Source organism: Drosophila gunungcola, chromosome 3R (assembly GCF_025200985.1).
Source record: "Drosophila gunungcola strain Sukarami chromosome 3R, Dgunungcola_SK_2, whole genome shotgun sequence".
NCBI lineage: Eukaryota > Metazoa > Arthropoda > Insecta > Diptera > Drosophilidae > Drosophila > Drosophila gunungcola.
In genome coordinates, this window is record NC_069139.1 from 4296604 (window position 1) to 4323303 (window position 26700).

At 38.4% G+C, this 26700-nt stretch overlaps 6 protein-coding genes across 6 annotated transcripts; 3 read left to right on the forward strand and 3 right to left on the reverse strand.

The window, feature by feature from the left end:
* Positions 1-10143: 10143 nt before the first annotated feature.
* LOC128264967 (putative mediator of RNA polymerase II transcription subunit 26) lies at positions 10144-11162 on the forward strand. Its single transcript, XM_053000718.1, has 3 exons — positions 10144-10257; positions 10338-10874; positions 10955-11162. The coding sequence occupies exons 1-3, from the start codon at positions 10172-10174 to the stop codon at positions 11127-11129; spliced, it is 798 nt and encodes a 265-aa protein (XP_052856678.1). The 5' UTR covers positions 10144-10171; the 3' UTR covers positions 11130-11162.
* Positions 11163-12587: 1425 nt separating this feature from the next.
* LOC128260073 (uncharacterized) lies at positions 12588-16835 on the forward strand. Its single transcript, XM_052992776.1, has 2 exons — positions 12588-12779; positions 16234-16835. Exon 2 carries the CDS (start codon positions 16245-16247, stop codon positions 16740-16742), a length of 498 nt encoding a protein of 165 aa, XP_052848736.1. The 5' UTR covers positions 12588-12779; positions 16234-16244; the 3' UTR covers positions 16743-16835.
* Positions 16836-20077: 3242 nt separating this feature from the next.
* Positions 20078-21319, forward strand: LOC128266483 (uncharacterized). The gene is made up of 2 exons (XM_053003032.1): positions 20078-20279; positions 20723-21319. Exons 1-2 carry the CDS (start codon positions 20253-20255, stop codon positions 21227-21229), a joined length of 534 nt encoding a protein of 177 aa, XP_052858992.1. The 5' UTR covers positions 20078-20252; the 3' UTR covers positions 21230-21319.
* Positions 21320-22372: 1053 nt separating this feature from the next.
* LOC128263758 (uncharacterized) lies at positions 22373-22969 on the reverse strand. Its single transcript, XM_052998928.1, has 2 exons — positions 22862-22969; positions 22373-22783 (listed from the first exon to the last, which is right to left on the reverse strand). The coding sequence occupies exons 1-2, from the start codon at positions 22889-22891 to the stop codon at positions 22445-22447; spliced, it is 369 nt and encodes a 122-aa protein (XP_052854888.1). The 5' UTR covers positions 22892-22969; the 3' UTR covers positions 22373-22444.
* On the reverse strand, positions 22910-23941 carry LOC128251824 (uncharacterized). Its single transcript, XM_052979016.1, has 5 exons — positions 23882-23941; positions 23670-23825; positions 23442-23615; positions 23229-23381; positions 22910-22990 (listed from the first exon to the last, which is right to left on the reverse strand). Exons 1-5 carry the CDS (start codon positions 23939-23941, stop codon positions 22910-22912), a joined length of 624 nt encoding a protein of 207 aa, XP_052834976.1.
* A 663-nt stretch (positions 23942-24604) lies between these two features.
* LOC128258153 (uncharacterized) lies at positions 24605-25893 on the reverse strand. Its single transcript, XM_052989615.1, is given in 3 exon segments — positions 24605-25175; positions 25177-25716; positions 25785-25893. Coding segments are annotated over 3 exon segments (1017 nt in total). The 5' UTR covers positions 25815-25893; the 3' UTR covers positions 24605-24728.
* Between the last annotated feature and the right edge of the window lie 807 nt (positions 25894-26700).

Consider the following 26700-nt stretch of genomic DNA (forward strand, 5'->3'; position numbering starts at 1 on the left):
CTGGAGAACGAGTCCAATGGTTGCAATCGGCCAGAAGTCAGGCAATTGTTTCGATTGGACGGCCATAAATTCCTTGGCATTTATGGGGTACAGTTGTCCTGGCTGTTAACTAACAGCCGGCCAAGCAGGCATGCAAATCAATTGTAATGCAGCTGGGGAAAGAGCCCGGCAAGGCGACAGAATTTATGGCCCATAAACCGAAAGTGGCCAGAACGAGAAGCTGCAGTCTTCGCTGTGGGGTCATCAAAGTGGCTGGCATTTTGAGCTGCACACAATGCAGTACAATTGTAAATATTTTCCTGGCACTTAGAGCGCTCTTTCTGCACTTGGAAAAAAGGAGCACCATTTTAAACGTCTCAAGGAAATAAAGATTCATTTTGTAAAATCATCACTTACGAAAGCAAATTAAATTAAATTTTGAACGAAACAATGTAAATAATTTAATAGTTGTCAGCATTCACGATGGGGTTGCCTTTTATAATATGTGAATTTACTTTAATCTCAGATTTTTATTTATTTAATATTATTTTGCCATCGGTTATAATAATGTTCTAAAAAATTCCATGCCTAAGATTTCTTGTAACAGAATGTTTTTTTAATTCAAAGGTAAAACAAAATATTTTTCCAAGTGTGGCCTCTGATAACGCCAATGAAAATTGATAGAAAATTGGCGCACAAGCTGTTTTTAGTTTGGCAACAGTTTTCCACGATTTTATTTCCTTTCTTTGGCCAGCTCGCACACCGTTGTTGGGTGTTAAAATGGAGTGTGCGGGCTGGTGTGGTTTTTGCGGGTGGGTGTTTCAAATAAATGAAAAGCTCCCGTCGTGGCAGAATTTATTGTTGCATACTTTTCGGCTCAGCGCCCCGTGGCATGCAAAAAGGCAAGAATGTGGGGGTGTGGAAATGAATTTTTCCTGCATACATGTGTAGTCAGTCACTCCCCCTTTGAGTACTGCCCCTCCACTCTGGCCTTGTTTATTTTTCGGTTAAACCCAAATATGCATTTTTCATGACCCCGCCGGACTTTCCATCCTCTGCATCATCCGGCTGCTTTCCTTTTTCAATTGCAATAACATTTGTCGGAGCCAAAAACTTAAATTGCATTTACCAGCATTTTTGGCAATTAGCGCTTACGTTTTTATTATACGCATATCACTCATACGCCATGTGGCTTTCTAAATCGAATAAAAAAGTCGGATTCCGCAAATGTAAATGAAAACAATAGCCTCATAAAAATACTCGCGGCGTGTGCAAACAAAACGTCCAATTAAATTAGAACAACTTTTCTTTCAAGCCAAAGCATTTAATTAAATTACCTTATGGTCTTGCACTTTCATTCCATATTAAAAAAAAACGTAAAATATTAGTTGTAAAGTGTGTATATTGAAGGAACTTTTTTGCCTGCTGGCCAAGCACTTATTTAAATAAACAAAGCTTAAATGGAATTTGAATTATATGCGAAAATGTGTTAAGCCTATAAACACTGCTAATAAATTGAGTTACATATGTATGTGTTTAATTATTTTTTAGATAAAACAATTAATAATATTAAATAATTTTTAAATTTCGAATTTGATATAAAATAATTTTAAATCATATTAAAATCAAATAAAATTCATTTATTCATTCATTCATCAAATAAAAATAATATTATACCATGCACTTTAATATGCATTTTTAGTTCAATAGTCAGATATTCATTTATACTATTCTATTTATCTTTTATCCATGAAGGGACTATTTAAGAACTCAATCAATTAAAAGTACTCATTCAATATTCCATCTAAATTTTTAAGTGACTGAAACTCAAACTGACGCTGCGTCACACACAATCGCAATCCTCGAAATGTTTTGCTCTATGACTATTAATCAAAGGTTGACACAATGATTTAATTAAGTGCCACGCCCACATTGACACCTGTACGACATGACACGGAGCTAGGCACTTACAATATTGCGGGGGAGGAGGTGCAGAGGTGCTAACCGAAAAGGCAGTTGGAAAAGTTTGTTGGCATTTTAAAGCTCGCAATAGCGACAGTTGTCAGGGGCGATGATGGCACAGAATCCATTTTAGAAACCCCTTGAAACTATGCCAACAATTTTAATGCGAAATTCCAAAACGGTGTATCGCATGCTGTCTCCCCCGTTGGCAGACAAATTTTGATTAAATTAAAATTTATTTTAATTAAACAAGCGTCGCAAATGTCTCATTTACGCTTCAATGACATGGCAAAACAGATGAGCCAGAATTGGGTGTGAGTGCGTTCCAGCGTGGCCTTAACGTTTGCATGTTTTGCGGTCTACTGACAATTTGCCTGTGTTTTCCCCCACTACGCTTCCATATATCCGCCCCCAAAAAATTCTGAGTTTGTCCCCGAAAAATTGTTTTCAACATTTAAGGGTATTTTTTGTGGGTTTGAAAGAACAACAACTGCAATTACATATATTAAATGCTCGTCTGGCCAAAAGTATGCTTACCATTTGCGGGCGAAAGGGTTAAGTCCGCTTAAGTCCAACTAATTAGCCTAAATTTGTAGCAGGCTACGCAGCCACCTGATAAGTGGGTAACAAACGAAACTTGTACAGGGTATGTGAAGTTTATTGGGCGAAATGGTGGACAACGAAAGCTCTGAATTTAAAGTTGTTAGCTAAAATATTAAAATATAAAATTCCAAATATGTAACTGTAGCAACAATAAAGTAAGTTGAACAATCTTATGTTAAAAATAAATATACCAGGCAAAAATTGAAATACATATAAAACTGTATACAATGGTAAAATGTAAAAAACAAATATTTCCGGCAGATAATAAAATACATTCCAATATCCGTTTAATGGTAAAATTCTAATTGACGTTTATATGTTTTTTAGTATATTATATAATGCCTTAAAATATATTTGTATAGCATTTATTAGTCATAAAATTTTTTAGAAAATATTTATTAAATTGTTAAAAATTATGTTAACTCGGATTTGTTTTATTTAAATGAACTTCTAAAAATATTTTTAATTTTTAGTTTGTTCAGTAAAATGAAATCATTTTAACATAAAAACACTTAAACATGGTTTAAGCTTTAATATAACGTAAAAATAAATTAATTTTTATGTTGCTCATTAGAGGAGAATCATTTTAATATAGAAGCATTTAAACATGGCTTAAGATTTAACAGAATTTGATGTAATGCTTGTGATATTTAATATCATTTTTTCGGCTTAGGGTATCCTAAGCTTAATGTGGCAATGTATTTAAAAATGTGGTTTTAAAATAATTGATTTTTAGCTACAGAGAAAAGCTGAATGAAAATGTTACTCCTGTTGAGCTTATGCCAAAATATATAGGGTGTGTCCACTTCGATGCCATTTCTCCGTTTACTAGCTGCTGCCATAAAGAGTTAAATGTGCTGCGTTTACCGCTAAGCGGATGCACGACCACAAAACTTTTTGGAGGCTGCGGGTGGCAGCTGGCAACCTGCAACACGATTGCTGTTGCTAGTTGCTGGTGGGTGCTGCAAATGCTTCTAGTTGCTGCTGTTGCTGCTGCTAGTTGTTAGTTTCTAGTGGCTATGTTTTTGTTACTCCCGCCACTTTATTAGCGAGCAGAACAGGCCAGAACAGTGAGCGGGGCTATTATTTGATGTTATTTATGAGTTGCAGTCGCTAAGACGTAAATTGCTACATGCAACACCCGCAGTTGTTCACCTGTGTTGGCTCCATTAGGTTCTCCATGTTATTTTCATTGCGCGGCACAAGTTTCACCCGGCAATTAGAAGAAGGTGTTAAGGATGTTAGGGATTTTAGCGATTCCGCCTTCATTAGGCGCACTTTCTTGCTACTTTTTCAGCTGCCTGATGAGCTGCCATTAGGACGTTGAGCGAAATCTAAATGTGCATTAAGCTGCAAGCCAAATGGGCAACTAAGTTGGAGACTCCGCCCGAATTGCTCATTGGATTTTTTGATGCACGGAGAAACAAATTGGAGTTTTAGCTATAAATGTTATATTTTATTTTTATTATTTATTATATTTTTGATATTCCATATTTTTTATTCCACATTTTTCCCTTTAATATTTATTTAAAAATAAAATCTATGCCAGATTTTTAGTTCAGATAAGCATAATTTTTCTTATTCTATTGAATAAAACTTCCTTATATCCAGACTTTATTGAAATATTGTGTTTCTTCAAAGAAAAGTTGAAAAGTAAAAACATTTCTTTAATGTTTTTCCTCTGTATCTTTCTTGTTCCACTGGGTTCTTTTCATTTTCCCCTTGGGCTGGACAGAGCCAAGTTTTTACAGCTGTTTGCTCGTGCATGTCGCCGGCGATCCTCGCCAGCTTCCACTCCAGCTAGTAGCCAGCGTCCTTCATCCTGCACCCGAGAAGATTTCCAGAATCTGGACCTGCTCCTGCCGCAGGCATAAATCACGTGCGCTCCGCACAAGAAACTTTTGATTTGTGAAATCAAAAGCCATTTGCTGTGCTGCAATCAGCACAAACATTGTATGCAGCACTGGCGGTGCAAACTTTTGCTTTTTGGCACTCGTCAGATATGGATGCCATCACCAGGAGCCGGAGAAGGAGCCGGAGCAGGAGAAGGAGCAGCAAAAAGAATCTGGACCAGGAGCAGCGGGTGGCTGAATCTTGGTCCTGCAACTTTTTCTTGTTGCGAAAGTTTTTAATAGTTTGTTGGCGCTTTCGCTGATTTGCTGCAAAGCAAAGTTTCTTTTCTTACCGCCGGTCTGGGAGTTGGTCCAAAAAGAAGGAGGTCTTAAAGTATGCAATGCATTGCCCAGTGCCTAACCATGCTAAATTTCAAAGGACTCACTAATGAAGACAGGCTGCCCCTAATACGCAAGTAGTTCGCCTCATGTCGGGCCTTCTTTTCCTTTTTTGTATGCTTCGTTTTGGTCACAAGGGTATGCTTAATGCATGCAGATTTATCTAACCTGGTGAGAAATATATTTAGGACATTTTAATGCCTTAATACTAAGTTAATAAAACATTTATATTATGCTGTTTGGTTAAAGTGCCCCTTTATATCTAAAACCTTTTAGAAAATATCTATATGTGTATTCGTTATTTAATGATTTTTAACAGCTGTAAATTAATTCAATTCAGCTATTATAAATTCTTAATTGAATTATTAAAAATTGGATTTTTTTTGTAAGTCAGAGTGAAAAATTAAACAAAATTGTAAAGTGATTTGTAGGGAAATGCCTGAATGTGTATGTGTCATTTTTATTTATTTCATAATAACTTATTATTTTGCGTTCTTGGAGAATGTATAGCTTGCCTAAATCTCAATTTAAATGGTATTCCCAAGTCTAAAAACTGCAGCCATAAGTGGCATACTGTCTTGATTTTGTTGGTCCGCTTTTCTTTTATCTGCAAGTGGATGCGACGTGTCCGCAATAATTTGGTCGCATTGCTGTGGGAAAGTGGAACTCGAAGCTTGGGAAAAAAAAGGCGAATATGTGTCAGGCGTGGCCGGAGAAAGGATTTGTCACATTTTGTAGGCTGCAGCAGGAGCTCTAAAGAGACGACTTAAATAATCAACTAAGCGAAGTGCGACAACTGCGACAAAGTGTGCTGCGGCAAATGAAGAAAGTTCGGGCTCTCGTACGCCACTTTCCCCTTTGCTTTCTCTGTTTCAACCAGCAACATTGCAAAAAAGTCGTAGAAAAGTAGTTAAACTTCTGCCTTTTTTCGCTGACATAATTCGCGAGCAGAGCGCCCGGCGCCAGTACTGAATGATATATCCGAGTGGTAGTAATAAATTCCTCCAGCCATGCCACAAAGTATGCCAAAGTTGCTAAAGTCCTTCTATATGTGAAAGGGCTTCGAACCTTTATATTTCCATATGGTTGGGTGGGTACAGAAGAACGCAATTGCAATAAGCACATTGCATTGCGGATTGTGAGTAAGTCGCAACTAATTTTAGATTGAGGGATTACAGACCTTAAAACAAAGCTAAACAATATGTAATAAAATTTTACGTAAGACAAATTTATATACTTAAAGGTATATAATAGTAATTTAATATCAGTTCAATTCACATAAAATAAGCTAAATATTAAATTTTTGTGAAATTAATTAATAACATCAAAAAGGTTCAATTTGATTCAATTAATTGTAGGAAAAACTTTAACCCGATTTACTTTTAAAATGTATTTTTATGTTAAGAGAAATAAAAAACCAATTAGCAAATAAATGTGTGCTTTTAAAATTGGCCATTTCAGCCCAACTCAAAGGCTTTTATGTTTAAGCTGCCAGGAAAAAAGAATACAATATAAATTAATTTAAAAAAAAAAAAATTTTGTTTAATCTGTGACACAAAGAGGATTTTTACATTGCAAGCATGAATAAAACGAAAAATTAGTAAACGATTGAAAAAATGGCGTATGCAATTTAATTTATAATTGATTTCACTTTTGGCATGCGCTTTTGACCTTCACCCAACGTTGTGGACTCGATTCAAGTCGCAAAATTTTGCCAATACAGCCGGGACCACGCCCCTTTTTTCCCTGGTGTACCAAAAAGTGGCGGTAGAGGGAGGTGGGGGGAGGTGTAAACAAATAGCAACAACGTCTGGTTATGGCCAAGTTCAAGCCAAATGTCTGGCGGCGTCTGAGGCACGTGCTGCCCAGATTCATCTACGTCAGCGTAGAAGCCTCAGCATCAACATCAGATTCAGATTCAGATTCAGATCCAGAGTCAGATTCTGAACTCCATCTCCGCCGCCATTTCTCTCCATTTAAATCGAGCCAAGGAAAAATTGTGAAAAATTTGTAACCGAGGCGTTTTGTTTGCTCTCGTTTGCTTTGGTCACGGATACCAACCAGACTGGCAGTCAAGTCAAGTAAACATGATGTGCGGGGTCTAATTTTTTCCCCTTTTTGTCCCTTTTTTATATATTTTTTTTTCACCCAGCCAGTCAACCCATCCAAAAGGGGGTTCGCCTTTTCCCCCGTCGGTGTCTGTGAGCTATATGGTTGCACAATATTTTACATTTTCATGCATGACGCGTTTAATCACGTGATGCATATGATTTTTAGCCAGCCCAGAGGTTAGGGGTCTGAGTTCTGGCTTTCTAGAGTTTGGGGACTTTCCTCATATATTCATGCATACAATTCCATCAGCATGAATTATGTTTTGCATACTTTCAGCCTGAGTTTGTGTGGGCTTTGCTTGTTTTGCGTTTAAGTCTGTGGCGCTGTCTGGCGCATTCTTGCAGCCCTTGATGCCCTCGGCAGTCGCCTTTCATCTATCCCTGAGAGATCCTACTCGGCACGGGTTTTCTCTGTTTTTTTTTTCACATTTTTCGGGGGTGTGGGCCCACTCAAAAGATGTGGATTAGAGCGTGTAATTTTACTAAAAAGCGCCAACGAGCCGCACTTCACACACATGGTAGCAGTTGTGGTCAGTATAATAGCAGAAAAATATGCTTATATGTAATGTAATGTTTAATAAACGAACAAATTATAAATACATTTTTTATTTAATATTACTTCTGTTTTTACCGCCTTATGTCATATAAGTACTATAAATATTAAGTTTTTTATACTTATTTTATTACAAACTAAACAAATGCTATGCTGTAAACTTTAAAATAGTCCAAGACATTCTAAAAGTTGGAATATGAAATCTTTTTAAAAAGATACAAGTACAATAAAAATGAGTCAGGTCAATTATAATATTCACAGCACAGCAAATAAAATTTTTACCATTGAATAATTTAAAATTTATATTATAAAAAAGTAACTTTTCACTTCCTCAAAAATATCAAAGTAATATGCCAAGAATTAGGACCAAATTGATTTGAAATTTTATTTATTTTTTTTATTTTCTGCCCTATTATTTTGACGCCAGGTGTAATGGAGCATAGGGGGTGATCCCCAGTGAGAGGTTGTTGCCATATTTTAAGTGTTTTCTGGTTTTTCGGCCACTGTGCACTGCGCTTTTAATTTCACTCGCAGGGCTCGCCGGTAATTTATGTGCTTAACTTTCACACTCGGCTGGCTAAAACAGTCACCGAAAAATCGTCATAAAAATAGAAAATATATGTATGGCTATGGCTATGAGAACTCGAACTCGCACTCGGCCATTTCACACTTTTGCGCCTTTGGCCGAAAAGCGGTGGAAAACGAAAGCGAACCCACAAGGACAACAACCAAAAGCGGAGGAGACCGAATATATTCTAGTGAATATTTATGAGCAACAAAAGTAGCGTTTGTGCTTTACATTCCGACTTTATTGTGGGCATAGTTGTTGTACCCAGGACTAGTTGTTGTGAGCAACAATCCCTACCATCGTCAAAATTCTGATGCTGTTTAACCACTGAAAAAAAATGTACATTGAAATATTTCATTTATCAATTTTTATTTCTATGACGTTTGTGTTCTAGAAACTTGTCTTAAAAATAAATCAAAACATTTAAAAAATTCGAAAGGCATGAAATAATATTTAGACTTGTACTATTACACCACTAACAATGAACGTATTTTATTTCCCTTATTTTTGTTAACGTATATTTGCAATACGTTTCTCTTGTATTTGTTTTAATCCTTAAGTTACTTAAAGGCAATATTTCGTAATTTTTAAAATTATTGTAAGGAACTTATGGTGTATGATAAAACTATCTTTGTTTAATTGTATTGAAAGATGCATATTTGGATATTATATAATTATTAAATAATGTTTTTCACTGTGTGAGGCTGAGGCTGCTCTTGTTGCTGATGTGGCCCTCATCGCTGTCAGCATTTCCGACGCTGATGAGTTTATGCTTGGGGCCCATATTACTTTATTCCAGAGTATGCCTAGCCCCTGGCCACGCCCCCCGCCCCTGTGGTTTTCCCCTCCAGCACAGACACAGATCTACACACACACACACACAAACACAGAGTCGGCCATTCATGACTGTCATGAGTTTTCCGCAATTGATGGTCTAATTATGCCGCCAACACTAAATTTCATGACTTTGCTGGTCGAGCCAACACGCAGACGAAGGCCACTGATGACAAGGGGGTTTTCTAGATGGAAGGAGCGAGGGATGGGGGTTGTAATTTAATGGAAAAACATTTTGCCACACATCCACGGGGAGCGGAGAAATGGAAGCTGAAGCTAAGGGCCACTTTACAGTTTGACAGGAATTGCTAGCTTGCATGGTTGAAATTTCAGCTGGGATTTATAGCCCGTCTCTATGAAAATATGTTAATGCAACAGTTTTAGATTCATGCTTTTATGGGTTTGAGCTTTAGAGCTCTTTTAGTTGAGGGTACAACATCATATAATTTATGATACGATTAACATAACTGAAACAAGGCTTAATACTTAATACTCAGTTCTTCTTCAGCGAAGAATTTTTAATAGACTAATATTTATAATAAAGCTTAATAAAGTCAAATTAATTCATAGTTCAAATTATATAGATTTATATTTCTTTGGTCTAAATATTAAATATACATTTCCACAACAAGCAATAAGGTAAAACTAAAATCATTTCAGTCCAAATATGTTACTTATAACTGAAGGAAGGCTTAGGACTTATAAATACATACATTTTTCTTAAGCAACGAATTTTGATAAGACAAATATAAAAGCATAGTTCCAATTAAGAAAAAACTGAACAAATTCAAAATAAATCATACGATTTAAATATTTATTTGCTAAAAATATTGGACTTACGTTAGCATAACAAACAGTAGGATTACCTAATGAAGAAAAACCCCTTCAGTCTAAATACTTGTAATATACTTATGCTATTAATTTACTTATTAGTCACAAGCAGGTCTTATTTATTATTAGCTTAAATCAATTAATTATCAAGTATTTTTTGTACTAACTTAATTGAGATCCACTCACTCGAGAATCGCTGCCGGGCCTCCATTTGGATCTGTAAAGCTAAAATGGTAATTATCATACCGAAACCAATGGGGCATATCAAAATGTTCACACTTCATAATATTTGCATATTAATGTGCATGTATAATTAGCTTGAAAATAATTAATGCCCGAAAACAAGAAACCTAATCGAATGCGAAGGCTAAAAGCAAGCTTCTCCTAATGAGAATCCATGGCTTCGTTGAATATTTGATGTGTGAAGTTAGTTAGTCGGGGCTTAGTTCTTCGTGAGAGTTTCGACTGGAAGGTCTAGCACACTAATAAGACTTTAAATATGTATCCAAATTGGCTCGTTCTGCTCCACTTGTCGCTGGTTTGTTTGGGAGTTGCTTCGCAAATGTTTGCACAGCCGCTGACAAAGTAGGTCGTGTTGTGGATGGCAGGCTAAGTGGGTGTGGTGGTTAGCGGGTCAATCTATTGAGCAAACTATTTGCTTGCAGGAAGCAACACAGCACCGGTATTTTGAGCATCGAACAATCGGCAGGACAGAAGATTGAGGAAGCCGCGCTGCAGCAGCATTTGCAACAAATCACGGGCAGCGAAGCGTTGGCGCCATTGTTGCACGAGTTACTAGGCCAAACTGTGCCAAATTGGCAGCAGCATCACCGCCAGCAACAACAGCAACAACAACAGCAACAACAACAGCAGCAGCAACACCAACCAAAACAACAGCAACTACAGGCCACAAATCAACCGAAGCAACCGCAGGGACAAGACTTTTTTGTTTATGAAAACGGCGTGGGTCAACAACCTCAAATATTGGCCGGGTTCAATGGCGTCAATGGGCAACCTGAACAACCAGCCAACCAGCAGCAGCAACTGCGCCTCCAACTGCCAAAGCCAATTCAGACCGAACAACGACAACAATATCCAGCAGCCAAACCAGGGCCAAAAATCGTTAAGGCGCCGCCAGCCGCAGCAGCAGCAGCAGCAGCAGCAGCAGCCGTTTGGGCGCCGGATCTCAAGGGCCACCCGCCGTAAGTAAACACTGAAAACTGAAAACTACCAACTATAGTATATAATCCATTATTTGCATTAAACAATGCATTTTAATTAGCCCATCCCCGGCAACTGCAGCGCCAGCAAGTTGCCAACTCTGCTGCTATCCATCGGAAGTTGCCGCTGCAAGTGCCACACCCACACCCACTGCCACGCCTTGTCCGCCCACTATGGGCGGTCACGAGACGATCCCACTGCTCAGTGCCATGGTGCTCAAGGCGACAGCTGGTTAAGTTTTTAATTAAATCGCTGGCATAATTAATAAAGATGCGCATAGAGAGTCGGGCAAAGTGTTGCATACTTTTGGGGTTGGCCGATCGTGTGAGTGTATTGGTGGACGTGCATATGTGTGCATTCAATTTTCATCTATACGACAGCAGCAGATGTGCCAGATTCAATTTTGAAAAAGGAATAACGACTTGCAAGTACTGTATTATTTTTAATTGGAATGGGGATTATTGATGGGTAAAAATACTGAAAACTTTTACTAAAAACTCGAATGCAGTTGAAGACCTTAATAGAACAAGTTTTTCAGACAAATAGACCATGTTATATTGCCTTTATCTACTCCACGATAAAATATCACTTTAAACGATGTAGTTATGTAGTTTCTTATATCCCAATCATAAAATGTAAAATCATTTTTTTTACAAGGGAAATAACTATAAACGCAAGCTTTACGTGGTTCGAGTTTAAGTTATTTTTTCACTATTTGTTTTTATTTAGTCCCAGAGAAAACTCCTTACTCGATTTAGTTGTCACCCTCTGCTGCGCGGAAACTTCCCGAACAATATGTGACTTATCTGTCATCGTGTCTCCACCCGCCAGTAGTGCACTCTGAACCTGAGCCACCCAGGTCCTCAACCCACCAGGATCTGTTCGAGCTGTCACAGAACTCAACATAAAAGTAAAACATGCAACTAAAAACAATTTCTAAAAATATACGTACGAGCGTATAAAACAGGCAACACGAAAAAACCGCACAAAACACTTCATGTTGAGTGCGACTCGCAAATTGTGGGGCGTCTGTGTGAGTGAGCTGCACCACCGGCACCACCGCAGAAAAGAAGCAAAATAATAAATAAAAATCCACAAAATGTATGTGTTATGCGCTATGTGCTATGAGCTATGTGTGGCGGAGCGTTGAGTCTGCGGCGGAGTGTTTTTTGCAAGTGTTCGAGCGGGAAAATGAAAGTGCTGAAGTGTCGCCCATTGTTTGTTATTTGTTGTTTGTCCTGTCAACGAAGCAGCTGCCTGCATTTGCATTGGCCGCAAAGGAGTTGATGACCGGGATACTCTGCGAACGTGCGAAGGATGAGTTCTGCACTCGGAGAGATCTTTAGAATTCTTGGGGGTTTTTGTGCATTGCATTTTAATCGTAAGTATAAGACTACAGTTTTGAGACACTTAGGCCAAAAAGACCAAAATGGCTTGACTATTTAAGCTTGGTTGTGTTAACTTTGAGTCCAAAGTAAGTTTGTAATTATTAAAATCGTTAAGAAAAATATTATAAATTAAACATTTCCTTAAACATTAATTAAGCCTTAAAAATCGAAATAGTTGTTTCTTAGATAAGCTTTAGTTTGAGCCTTTTAATTTCATGACCCTTATACAATGACCCCCTGTCTCGTAAAAAGAAACCTGTGATTTGTGAAATAAATAACAATCCCTTTTACAGAAGCTACCAATTGTTCCTTACGCAGTTAACCTTTCAACACAAGTCAAAAATTTAATAAATTTCGAAAAGTATAAAATGTGTACTGGAACATGTTAAAGAAGAACTTTTTAAAATTTGTGTTCAACTATCCGTTCGCTGTAAGTGACAATAAAACTGAAATTGGATTGGATGTGCCGGTGGCCCGACCCTTTGACGTCTTGCAGATGTGAGTTGAAAGGGGCAGAGGGGCAGCGGGGCAGGGGGTCAGAGGGGCGTGGGGGTGGCTCCTTTGTTGTCATCGGCACTTCAGAACCCATTTTATAGGGCCCCATTCGAGGGCTGTAATTTCATGCACGCATAATCAGGGAGCGTGGCTAATTAAATTCTAAACATTCGCCAGCATCAGCGCACTAAAAAATGTTTTATATGGCTAGAATCTAGAACCCCATCCCCTATTTTCACTACCCCTACCCCATCCCAACCTCCGTTCCAATCTCGAGCTGGTGCTTTGTAATTGCAGATCCCGGACTTCGTACACGCCCCTATGCAAATGGCACATAGCTGCTGCTTCTGTTCTTGCTGCCACTCCACTAAGAAAATTGATTGGTATTTAAAAGATTAATATTTTTAAATTCTAAAAAAAAATCTTTTCACTGCTGATTCTTATTTTCGTAAAAACAAACACTCACAACGAAAATTACTAAATAAATACTATTTTTACTATAAAAAGCACTTTGCAAAATTGTTTACCGCAATGCGTTTTTTCCATGAATTAACAATTAATTAAAAAGGATTTTAAAAACATTTAAATTAAGTTACATTACCTTAAAGCTTAAGCATTTAAAGTTTAAAAATATTTTTAGGTACAGAAATAACCTTTTCTTGTTCCCAATATTTTTTTTCGATGTTCTAAATCACAAAATCTGAAGTCTTTGCTTTGGGGGTGGTTATAGTTAAATGAGAATTTGCACTCATTTTTTTTTTTTTTTGAGTGTTTTGATGTTGCTGCTGCTGCTTCGTGTTGTTCTCTTTGTGCCCATCTGCAACCTCATCTCATCTCGCGCTGACGGCTTTTGAACTGCCTTCGTTTGTTGTCGTTCTCGTTGTTGTTGTTATTGTCGTTGTCGTTGTCGTTGTCGTACTCTAAATTAACCGTTTCGTTACGTCAGCGCTGTCTTTTGTGCGTTGACAGAAGCGATTGTTGTTGCTGCCGAGTGAGTCCTGGCGTCCCGGCATCCCGGTATCCTGGAGTCCCTGAGTCCTCGAGTCCTCGAGTCGTCCTGTTTAGTTGCAAGTTTGTATGAGGCAGCCTTGCGTGCCCGGGCGCCTGGCAATTGGAGCAATCAGGCAGCTCAACTCAGCTATTTGGCCCGCTTGCAGCTCCAGAGTCCAATCCCAGTAGCAATCCCACACCCCCAGCACTCAGCCGCACTCAACTGGCGGAGCAGTTCGGAGACAGTTGGCTTTGTCTTCTCAGCTGGGTCCTGGCACCGTCCTGATTGGCATTTACAATTAGCGAGTGGGTAAACAGAGAGATGCTGCGAGAATGCTCCAAGTACTGGTGCCAAAATAAACGGAAGACCTTTTTCGGGGATCGTGGCTGAAAGCACCCTTGCGGATTAACGTTAATCCTTTATTGCATAGGATATTGGATTTAGAAACCTCTTTTTTCCAAAAAGGTTATAATTAAGTATTGAAAGGGGTAAGGTATTCCAAAGAATATTTACATGGGGGTTCCAAATACTCTTTTTGACTAATTTTCTTTATGATTACCATAAGTCACTATAAGAATTAACGAACTGAAAAGAAAACCCATTCTAAATTAATAACTATTCTTAGATTATATGAAATATACAAATGTACATCAATGAAGACTGGAAATATCTCAGTCCAATATGTGAAGAGTATTTCTTTTGATAATTATAACTAAAGTCATAAGGGTAGCAAAACTGTCAACTAAAAATCCTAAAAATATGCTAGGAATAATGCTCACGCACACACACATGTAGGTAAAGTTGTGTGGGTGTGCGTGTTTGTGTGGCAATGGAATAATGTACTCTTAATTTGTTATGCGTGTGTGATTAATGATCCATGCATAACGATAACTTTGACTCATTACACCTGCTGATTTATCGCTGTCAACGGGTGGTCCACAATGTCAACTCGCTTTCCTCCCCCTACCCGCCATCCAACCACGCCCCGTTCCGCCCACCATAACGCACACAAGTGCACACAGCCATTACAGGCACATGGAAATGAATTTTGAATTGTGATTCGGCCACTTTCGCTTAATCATTTCGCAATTAGCCGGCATTGTTAGGGCATTTGCATTGATTTATTGACGTTGTCGCAAAGATTGCGCTCCGTTCGATTTTCCCTATTGGCATTTTTAATTTTCCCACTTTACATGTTAGTTAATTTTCCACTACAGCACGCCAGCATGGAAAATTGACAAATAATTAAGCTTTACTGCTGCCGCACTGACTTTTTCGCTCTTCTCGTTTTCCTTATTCCCTCTTTATTTATTTTGTGTGAAGATTCAGTCGTATCGATGGAAATGCAAGTAATTAATGGGCGTGGCAGCGTGTCCCGCCTGCGCTAATGACCCATATTATGAGGTTATTACTGCAGTCCACTTGTCTGCATGTCTGCGCGTCTGAGTTTTCGCGATTGCAAGTGCATTTGTGATGACATTTCGAATGTGTTAAGTAATTGCAAAAGGCTTCGATGAGTCGTCGAAACCAAAGACTGCGGGAAGAGGGAAAGCACTCGTCTGCGGAGGCTGATGAACTGCAGTTAATTGAAGTCTATTTGGGTTGATGGATGGTCGAATGGTCAGATGGTCGGATGGTCGGATGTTTGGGGCCACTTTGAATAAGCAACGACTGTGTGCCTGGGGGAGTGGGTCTTAATTAGGGTATTGGTTAGACAAACGACCGGGCCTTCGATGACAAAAGCCAGATTACGCGGGTAAGCCAAACTTGGGCAAGATCGGATTGATAGATTGGTTTCAAGTCAGGTTAAAATAATAATTAGGGAGGGGCATGTCGAGATCTAAAACATATTTTAATATTTATTGTGTTTATTAAGTGCTACCCCAATTTTAATTTAGTGACTATCTCATAAGCAAGGGAGAATTATTTTATATATATCTCACAGTTTACATTAAGCAATTTAATTAATGCAATTAATATGTCACATTTTTTTCTGTTTTACTCTTTTTATTTGTTCACATTATAATTGCTCTAAAAAAAATTGAATTTGAAACAAATTTGTTTAACCATATTAATGCTGTCTTTAATATACATATTACGTTAAGTAGGATTTGTAAACATATTGATTGCAAGTGTTAATTTCCAAAGAAGTTAGTAAAGTGCTATATCATTTTTTATACAATTGCATTTATGCACATAATATAATATAATATTTAATCAAACATTTTCCTCTACTTTATGATAAATAAAAAATAAAATAAAATATAAAAATATAATTCAATACAAAACTGAATAATAAATTTATTTAAGTAGTAATTAAACTGTTTTTACCAACCCCCTCCCAGTTTTAAGTATGAATGCCCAGTATTATACATCAATTTGATTACAAATTTCCAACAATATTAATAATTATGGAAGCACGAGACTGAATATTTAATTAAATTGTTTTTACCGATCTTTCCACAGTTTAACTAGCAATGCCCCGTTTCGAGGTGACCCTGCGCCAAGGGGCAGCCTTTGTGGCGCTGTACGTGTTGCTGTTGGCCGCTCTGGTCCGTCCGCAGATGAACTTCAACATCTTCGTGGACTCGTTCTTCCTGGGTGTGAAGTACTCGGCGGTGATGGTGCTGGGCTACCGCTTCGACACCTACATGGCCGTGGCCGCCGCTCCACTCAGTGCGGCTACAGTTTATGCCCTTTCCAAGTGGAACGAGCCGCGCGAGAATCCATCGGCCCAGAAGTTGGTCATCATGGGCGTGACATCCGCCTATATCCTCGTGCTGGTGGCCAATGTCCTGGCCAACGGCATAGTGATCCAGCAGGCCCTCATCCGCTTCGACCAGTGTCCGTATAGGGCGTGGTACATGTACGGCGAGATGGCGATGTCCTTCGTCAAGTCCATGGCGACGGACGTTCAGGAAGTGATCACCCGGCAACACCATCGTCGTCCTCGGCTGATATATCGAATCCATTAGCAAGGCAGCCATTGTCAATGCCCAAAATTGATTTGTTTTTAGGCTGGGCATTATCCCACAAATGTATTAAAGAGTTTAGTTTTAAATTAAGATTTTGTAATTGTCATTCATAATCATTTTTTGCTCGCTTTACATTTTTATTTGCATGATTCTAAGCTATAAATTTCGCTTATCAGCATTTTTTTCTCTTATATATTGTTAATGCAATTATTTAACATTTTAGTAAATAAAAATTGAGTTATGAGAAGTAAGAATGTTCTGCTTTTTGAAACATCTGCAAAATGCAAACAAAAATGTATTAATTAAACCAAAATCGTAGGAGGTGTGAATTAAATTCTTGTACACTAATTTAAAGTTTTCCAGAATCTAAACATTAAAAACTTTATTAAAAGCAAAGCTTTTGCTTTATATTTAACTTGAAATTAATTTGATTATACTCTAACCTGGTAAAATGCATCACAATCAGCTACATTTCCAAAATTTAATGCTGCCTCATAAACTATTGCAAATCAATATTCAATATTAATTTTAACCTTATCCTTGTTTATATGTGGAATGCCAAGGCATCATAATTTCATCAAGGAAAGTACGAGTAAATTATTGCGAGAGGTGATTATTTATCGGCCACAGTGACTTTATCTGGACATAAGCAGGAAAACAATGAACCCGATGCTCAAGTCTGACTGAGGTTTCCATTTGACCAGCGACCAGATGCAGGTGATTGAATTGTGGGTGACGGACTTGGGGTGCTGGGTGGTGGGTGGTCAGTGGGTGGATTGTGGGTGGCTTGTAGGTGAGTCGATGTCGATGGCAAATGATGTGCACAGTTTGTTGTGGTCGAATGGCATATTAGATTTAATGCGATTTGCATTCGCCGCTGCCTGCATCGATAATGATGCAATGCCCCAGGCGACACTTGGCTGTTTGGTTTGGTTTGGTTTGCCAGTTGGGATAGGGAATGGGGGATTGAGGATTGAGGAATTGGGAGGCAACGTTTGTCTAGGAAACCGCAGGGTCGGCGGAGTGTACTTCGATTTTCCAGAGGGTCGAGGGTTTGTCTGGCGAGTAAGTAATTTTGTGGTTGTATTTCGGGGCACGTTGCTTTGAGGCTTCCAATTCGAACGGCGTTGTGGTGTGAGCCTTTGGCAAATAGTTATGCGCAAACACAAACTCCTGCCTGAAATAATTGAAATTTTATGCCAGGCTTAAGCAAAAGTATAAAATTCAAACTCTGACGCAAATTCCCAACAAAATGTTTTACATAAATTCCCGCAAAAAGCCGAAAAAAAAAGAAACACATTGTTTTCTCTGCTGCGCGAAAGCATGTCTTTGATCTCCAAAACATGTGCACAAAAATGACAAAACAAAAAGTACAAAATTAAAAACGGGCCAATTTACACACAAAAGGGAAAACGAAAAGCCAACAGAAATAAAAACTTTGTGTATATTCACGTATGCAAAATACAAATTGCAAACAAATTAAACGAAACGAAATGAAATGAAATGAAATGTAAGTGCTTAAAACAAAGCTAAATGAGTTCTGACGTTGCTGGAGGCATTAAATATTTCCCCAAAAAAATCCGAGAAATGCTGAAACCAGAGACAACGGGTTTCCCCGAGACACTAAAACTTATTTATGCCTTCGTTTTGATCGAGGGGGTGGCCTGCTGTCTCTTTCTGGCCCCCTTCCTCCCTCTCTTTCTACACTCACGAGCGTGTGCGCTTGACATTCCAACCAAAAATATAAAACATTGGAACATGCTAATTTACTTTTGAACTGCGGGAAATAACATCGATGTTGGCTGCCAGCAACTTCCCATCGAACTCTGTAAATAAACTGTGGTTAAACCCAAATGACCATTCCGGCTAAGCCTAAGATATGTGGAACGATTTATCTTTGATTCCAGATGGCAATCATCATATTTGACTTATTTTTGGGGCTCTAGATTTCCCCAGTAGTCACAAGACATATAAAATAAACAAGAAACTTTATTAACTAGAATAATTTGATATTGCTTGTTATTAAAAGAGGGGCACCAAAAAAAAAAAGAAAATAAGTTAAACTACAGACAGTATTAAAGTATGGGTATTAGTTCCGTACTAAATAATAAAACCATTTTCATTTCTATACCGAAGAGTCTAAAACTGTAGTCTAAGGTCTTTTTTTTAAACCACATAAGTTTTATTTTGATACTTTCGTTGTATTCAGTTAATACTCCTCTTTTTTTCATACCCAATAGTTTAAAATCAATGAAAGAATATATTAGTTTCAATCTACATTTTTTTTTGGGTGTTGTTATTAATTGAACATTTGAAATTTTAAGTTAATAAATAAACTTTTCAATGATTATTTTTTGAAGTTGTTAAATTTAGTTACTGGGTATCAATTAATCGAGCGTCCGTTTTAAGTGCCCATGTTTGGCTTAGGTTTTCCTAACTCTTATCTTAAGTGATCGTAAAAAGCCGCCAATTAAAAGAGCGCACTTTGAAGTCCGTTCTAATTTCTTTTTGTTTTATTTGCGAGCTCAACAGAGCTACCTGTTTGCATTGGATTAAGATATCATCTCGGGGAACCGAGCACTGAGGTTCAGCTTCCAAAAGGCACTGCCTGGGATTTTCCCGATGGGATGTGGCGAGATGTTATTGAACCGAGCTGCAGGATTATCAGTGTGCTTTCAGTAGGTGACAGGAGGGTGACTGAAATTGAAATGTCATATCGATGCGGGGCAATAAAAAGCAGTGATTGATGTGCCAATTTGTAATATGCCAATTAACATATCCCCCCCCTTTCCCGACTCAATTACTTTAAAAACCCAAGTTCAGTGGTACAAAGCGAATGCAATTAATATTTTTATTACGTATAATTTGTATTAATTGCCGCGCTCGTTCCATGAATCATCCCATCAAATGTGTGTCAACGCGAGCGCCTCATAGTCCATCTCCATCTCCAGCATCCCGTCCAGATTTGCATTTCCTTTGTATCCACTCAGTGCCTGACGCCACAAACCCGCTTCAAAGTCGCTTCAAAGCCGCTTCAAAGCCGTTGAATCTCCGGCTTCCCTCAGGTGTTCCTGACCTGTGCTCCTCGCCTCAACGTGTGTCACTCACTCCGCGAACCTCAGATTCAGATTCAGATTCAGCATCGGTATCAGTATCAGCCTCAGCCTCAGCATCACCATCGCCATCAGAAATCAAAGTTTTTGAAACCGGATTTGCATGCCAATAAAGCCGAGGCTGGCAAACAAAACAAAACAAATCAAACGAAACGAAATGAAATGAAATTCTTTCGGCTTTCGCCTGGCTTTTTGCTTTAAATACAAAATCGCACGGCTCAGAACATTAGACTGGTTTAAGAGCTCGAATTAAGCGCACTGACGGGGAATAAAGTCAGACGTCAACCGAAAACACATAAAGATCCTCCAACAAGTGTGAACAAGCAACCAAAGTGCTAAAGTTAAACTCAATTTCATTAATAAAATCATTCTCGGTGTTTATAGTCGTATATTAAAAATGGCTTGCAAATATAATACACATATGGTAAGCACTTAAAGTGAATAGTTTAAAAATACTAATATGACTACTCAATTTCAAATTTAAAATTGTCTTTCGAATGTGTACCCTAAAAAATAATATATTTGAAATTGAATTTATATGTACTTGCTAATGTTTTCTAAATCAGTTTGTGCTACTTAAACTAAATGGATTAATGATAATTTGTCATTAACATTGTCTTATTTTAATACATATTAATGAAATGGGAATATGTGAATCTTTATGTAAAATTTCAAATTTAAGCAGATTGAATAAAAATTATGTTTTTTCTTAAATTTAATAAAGACTGCATATATGGGAATCATTATGTAAATTTAGTATTAGCACAGATTGTCTTGATTAGAAATTTTTTTTATAAGGAATCATTTCTTTATAATATTTATCTTGTCTTTAACTAACAATTTGGTTTTTTCTTACATTTATTAAAGATCATGCTCAGCTGCAGTTTGGCTGTACTTTTGAGTATCTCGGAGGCACTTCCGCGATTCAGTCGGACCAAGGATCTGGGCACCGCTGCCAGTTCCCCCAGTTTCGCCTATGCCTCCAGTCCCCAGGAACCAATGACCCTCACTGGGAACTACAACCTCATCATGCCCGACTACTATGACCATCATCCCGCTGAGTCGATGCAGCTGCAGAACTTTGCCAACTTCTATGATGCCCAGTCCGAATCCGAATCTGATCTCGGCATGGAGGAGTCCCAGTTCTTGGCCAACACTCCGGTGAGAGCTCCTCAGCCGCTGAGTCCTCAGGAGAAAAGGGCACGCCAGCAGGTGCCCCATGTGGACATCAACCGGGAGAAGAAGGCCCTTCGCAAACTAAAGAAGGGCAGCACCCAGCCCAGGGGAGCCGATCACCAGGAATGGGACCAGTTCGACTACGACCTGTACAGCATTAATCCAGGCAACGGCAAGAAGTACAACTACGACATCTAGACGGCATTCCCCACTAGATTGACTGTATATGTTTATGTTTTTGTTTTCTCTCGGTTTAAGCTCACAAATAAATTATTTATTTATTGTTAACTGCACTCAGATTTTCGTCATTTCGATTGGAATGCTGCTCAAGCCACTTTTTTTGCTGCTGCCATCTAATTTTATCTAATTGGCCCGAAAACCATTAGCATTCACTTTATCGCCGAAAGCAGGCCAATTCTGGAGAGCGTAAACAGTGATGGTACTGGAGTGGATATATTAAGCTAGGTTTGTATGTTTTAAAATGATTAATATTATATCTGATAGAAATATAATTAAATTTCAAAAAAAATTTTTTTTTAAATATAAATATTTTTTTTGTAATATTTTCATCAGAAAATATGTTTAAAATTTTAAGAACTAAGAACAAGATTTACTGCAAAAAAATGCAATAGTATCAAAAATAATTTTCATTAACCAATGGGCTAATAATTAAACAACGTTTATGGCTTTAAAACTTCTTCATCAAAAATCTTTAAATATTCAATTATTTAACAAACAGCGAAACAATGGATTTAAAAAAAAAAATGTTGCCCAACTTAACAGTTTTTGTTCCATAGTCTTGAACCTAAATATTGGTACAGTAAAAACAAACATTTATCTTTCCTAAATTGGACACAAATGTGTTACTGGTATGAATCAGTTAAGAAATGAATTGTCGTAACTCTTCTTAAATATTTTTAGTCACTTTTGTTGACCAAAAATGATTTGAAAATTCAAAATAAAATTGTGCGGGTGGTCGGAATACAATTTAGCGAAACCTTATAAGGAGGAAAGGCACTTCATAAATTAGGTGACATAAACTTAAGCAAACTTTGTTGTTCTACGTCCATACAGGTATATTTCGTTTAAAGGTTTTTGGACTTCAATCACTAAATTATTATTATTATTATTAAAGATAGAGAAGTTTACAAAACTAGACTAACTTAGTTGGTAAAGCGCTGGCAGCAAGGCCTTCGGCTTCAATCACTAAATAAAAATTGAGTTTGTGAAAAAAAATTGAGTTTGTGAAAAAATAAAATTTGTTTTGCAGAAAAGGCACTTTATGGATCAACAGACATAATTTTAAGCATGTCATGTTATTTTTATTGCATACAGCTATAATGCGTTTATAGATTTTTGGACTTCGTTTACTAAACTAATTAAATTCAAATGTTTTTTTAAAGAAATTTCACTTTATTGCTGATCCAAGAGAATCCGCTTGAGTTCCTCGATCCTCTCGGGAGAGGGCTCGAAGAACGAGCTGTCCACCTGGATTTCCTGGTGGCTGTAAATACGACGCGGTTGGGGGCGATTGGCATGGTAGGTGGCCAGGGCAGCGGCGTGATCCGCCTCCTCCAAATTTCCGCAACCTTGGGATGGATGCTCTGGGTAGACACGTGGCTTCAGGCGGTGTTTCCTGGGACGAGTGACCGCCTGGATTTCCTGCAGCTGCTCACCCGATGGTGGTCCATACGCATAGCCATCATCTGCACCAGTCAGCGCCAGACTCAACGTCACTCCAAGCATCACCATCTAACGGATGGTTAAGCATTTGACGTCATTAGCTTGAAAACAAGTTATGCTTTGTTCCGAGAACTGATCAATGATTACCAGAAAAGTTAGCAGCAAACTCGTCTTCATGATTCTCCGATTCGGATTCTAAATATGTCTCTTCGCTTCGGGCTCCAAAAACTGACTAACTTGCAGAATCTGGTTCCCATCTGTTAATGCCCTTAGAACCTATTATGAAAATATGCAAACGATAGTGGACATAATCTAAGCATGAAGAGAAACCAGTTGTTTGTTAGCTGTTCTTGGCGATTTGTTTGCAACATATGCAGGGCAGACAAAGAGATATTGGGTAAACTTTATTTCCATTATAAAAGGTTAACTATAACAACAAGTTTTAGTAATCAAATTACTCGCAACACATGGTTTTTTTAATTTTAAAATTATTAAAATCACTATTTGTATTTACTGATAACGAAGCATATATCCAGATAGTAGCTCGTTCGATGCCTTTGGTGTACCAGGAGCTATAATAAGCGTAGTCACCTGGTGGAAGTGGCAGAACATCGGTGAAATGCTGATTAAGTAATTGGGCGGGAAGCTTGTCTACATACAGATCGTGCTGCAAAACACATTTAATTAATTTAAAAAAAAATAATAAATATTTTAAATGTAAACCCACATCATACGGACATTTGTGGTTGATGTTGGTGTAATTTTTCGAGATTTTCTCAAAAAGCTTTAGCATGGGATTTCCAAAATGCTTTTTAGTCTCCATGTATTTGCACACATCGAAGGTGATGTTCATGGTTATGGGCATATAGGTCCGAAACCTCTTAAATATTTGTAGGTTTGCCTAATGAATGCAATTTAAGAAAAGGGATCTTGTTTGGAAAATGTAGTTACCTACCGATACATTTATAATCGGTACTTCATGCAAGTTGGCCTTCAAGGATATGTACTTATAACTCCGATTTACAGATTTGATGTAACAATACTCGAAATCAAAATATGTTTTGTCCCTTGAATTGCATTTAATATTGGTGAACTCAACTCTGGAATCGATCTGAGGGCAATTAACAATTACTAGCTTGTAAATTCCATTTATTTTTATTTCCTTACTTGTGTTATATTAATATAGAATATTAAGAGCAACAACAACAAAGTTCCTTTAAAATACATTTGTGCTCTTTAACAAGTCAACGTTAACTATCACCATTTTGACATTTAACTAGGTTTTCGCCAAAAATCGTTAATGAGATTTGTATTGTTTTTAATTGCTATAATTTATTGATCCGGAAACCGTTGATATCTGTGATTAACATGCCTCATTTAGCACGATTAATGAATTTCTAAGCTCTGTTCCGAATAAAAAAGCTCTAGATATATAAACTTAAATTTCAACCATGCAATACATAAAATTCCTTATTTAAATTCAAGTAGTGAAGAGGCTATAATTTGGATCTTTACATGTTAAAACCTAATAGATAAAGAAACATCTGATTTATTTGACATTTTTGTTTTGATTCCTTTGCGTTGGAAGTGCTTTGTTACAAATACTGATTTCCATATTGTTTGGCGCGTGTTTCAAACATTTGCATATACGCATAAGCATATGCATTTTTAGCTTGACCAATCGACCTCATTAATTTCTTGCTGTGCATTTGATTTTGCCTAATTAGCATTTGATGGCTTGTCCATACGCAATCCCACAATAAAATATCACCATCAGGCTGATTGAGCAATAGCCAACAGGTTCGGTGAATGAAATATCTGCTTTTCCCATATTCGTATACTTTTGGGCTTGTTAAGTAAATCAGCCGCCGAATCGGTTAACATTTGATGTTTTAAAATTTAAACTTCGAACGATTTATTTACAACAATCAACGAAACTGGCAACTAAGTAATAACAACTAATAAATTCGATGTGAAATTCGGTGAGTGTTTACAGAAAGAGAGAGAGTAGGGCTTAGTTGTAGGGATATCTGGAGAGGATCTGCTCCTGGCGCTCAAAGGTGCGTCTATTCTTTGGTCGCAGCTGTCCCTGAGGATTGACGGCAGCTCCGACGGGCACATAGACCACCGGGCTCTTGAAACAGCCCTCCACACGGGGCTGCGTGGAGGCCCTGGCCGTCTGGAGCACCTTCTGGTGGCTGTCGTCCACCTGGCCGGGACTCAGCTGCTTCTGCTGGCACTGCCCACCACCCGGGCAGCTGGTCACGAACCTCTGGTAATCCCTGGTATCACCCGGCACAGTCTGTTTGTAGTCGTAGGCATCCAGTTGGGAGCTCTGGGACTGACCCACCTGGTCACCCACTCGCGTTTGTGGCTGTGCCGATCCCGTTGCCTGTAGCAGCTGAACCTGCACTTGGCTGGGGGCCACTCCGGAACCATGTCCTGCATCCAGGACCTGTTGTACCCGAGCCGGTGGTAACCGGAGCATACGGATAGGGATTGCCGAAGAAGAGTTTCTGGGCAGGCTGCTGGGGTGGCAGATGTGTAGCTGGAGCTTGGGTTTGCTGTTGAGGCTGTGGTTGGTAATTGGGAGCCTGGAGCTGCTGAGATTGCTGAGCTGGCTGTGGAGGCTCATAGTAGTTCAAGGGCTGGGCAGGATTAGCAGGAACTGGTGGAGGAGCCTGGTAGTTGGTGCTGACCAGCAGGGGATTCGGATAGCTAGAGGTGTGTAGTTGCTGCTGTTGATGATGATGATACTGTTGCTGCTGCTGCTGCTGATGATGATGATGATACTGCGGCACTTGCCGCTGCTCCAAAACCTGGACAATCTGCGTTTGATGATCCTCGAATACAGCCGGAGCCCTTTGCGTTTCCAGGCCGTAGGTGCGACCCAAAGTCTGCACCACAAACCTGGTGGTCTGAGGCTGCCGCCCAGCAGTTTCCACAAAAAACGGGGTCTGCGGTCGCTGGTAATTATACTCCTGGCAGCCAACCAAAGTCAGCTATAAGTTGAATAAATAATAATCCATTAAATAGGTTAATCCTTTTGAAAATCCCTTGATAAACCCACCATCGAGATGAACAGCCAGAGAGAGGGCATCTTGCTTGGTTTTTGGACACTCGGCGCGTTGTGGACTCTTCGCCGGCTGGAAGCTAAATGAAATCCGGCGGGGCAGACACAGGCAATGCCAACCCGCCAGAAGATCACTCCAGAAACGGGTTTTGGTTTTGGTTGGGGCCAACTCGTCGCTTCTGCCGCCGACTGCCTTTGATTTGTTGTAACAGTTTGAACACATTTCATAATTTCTTTCCCATTTATTGTCTCTGCATCGTTTATTCGTTTATTTTTCCATCTGTTTACCTTTTTCCCGCTCCAACACTCCGACACTCGACCAATCGTTCGCTGCTTGCGGCATCATTTGACTATCACTCACGCAAATTTTGTCATAATTAAAGTGCCAGCTCTGCTGCTCGGACTGCTCTTCATTTCTGTCTGTCTGCATTTCTCCGCGCACTTGGAAAAATACACAAAAAAAAACACAAAAAACAAACCGATCTTGATTGTTAAAAACCAACCTAAGAGTTTTTCAGAAAAATGTGCGTACAACATACAACCAACTGAAAAACATTTTCTGGGCCTAGTTTACAAAACTGTATTTCTATAGACAACTTTTTGGAGCAAAACTTTCTTTAAAACCTCAATATTAGAAAACAATTTTAAAAACTAAAAAATGTTTAAAATGTTAAAAAAGTTATTTAAACAGGGCCAACTAAAATATTATTTCATAATTTTTATTATTTTGATTTTCTAATAGATTTCGGTGCCTAGATCTCTTAAATCTTTTTGAAAGTTTACTTATTACTTTTCATCGTACATTTTTGACTAAATTCAAGAAAGAAACTATATTTTTTTCAAAGTGTTGAGGACCGTGAAAATATGCTCAACCTTTCCGCTTTTAGCCACTTCAGTTCGGTTCGCTTTGGCC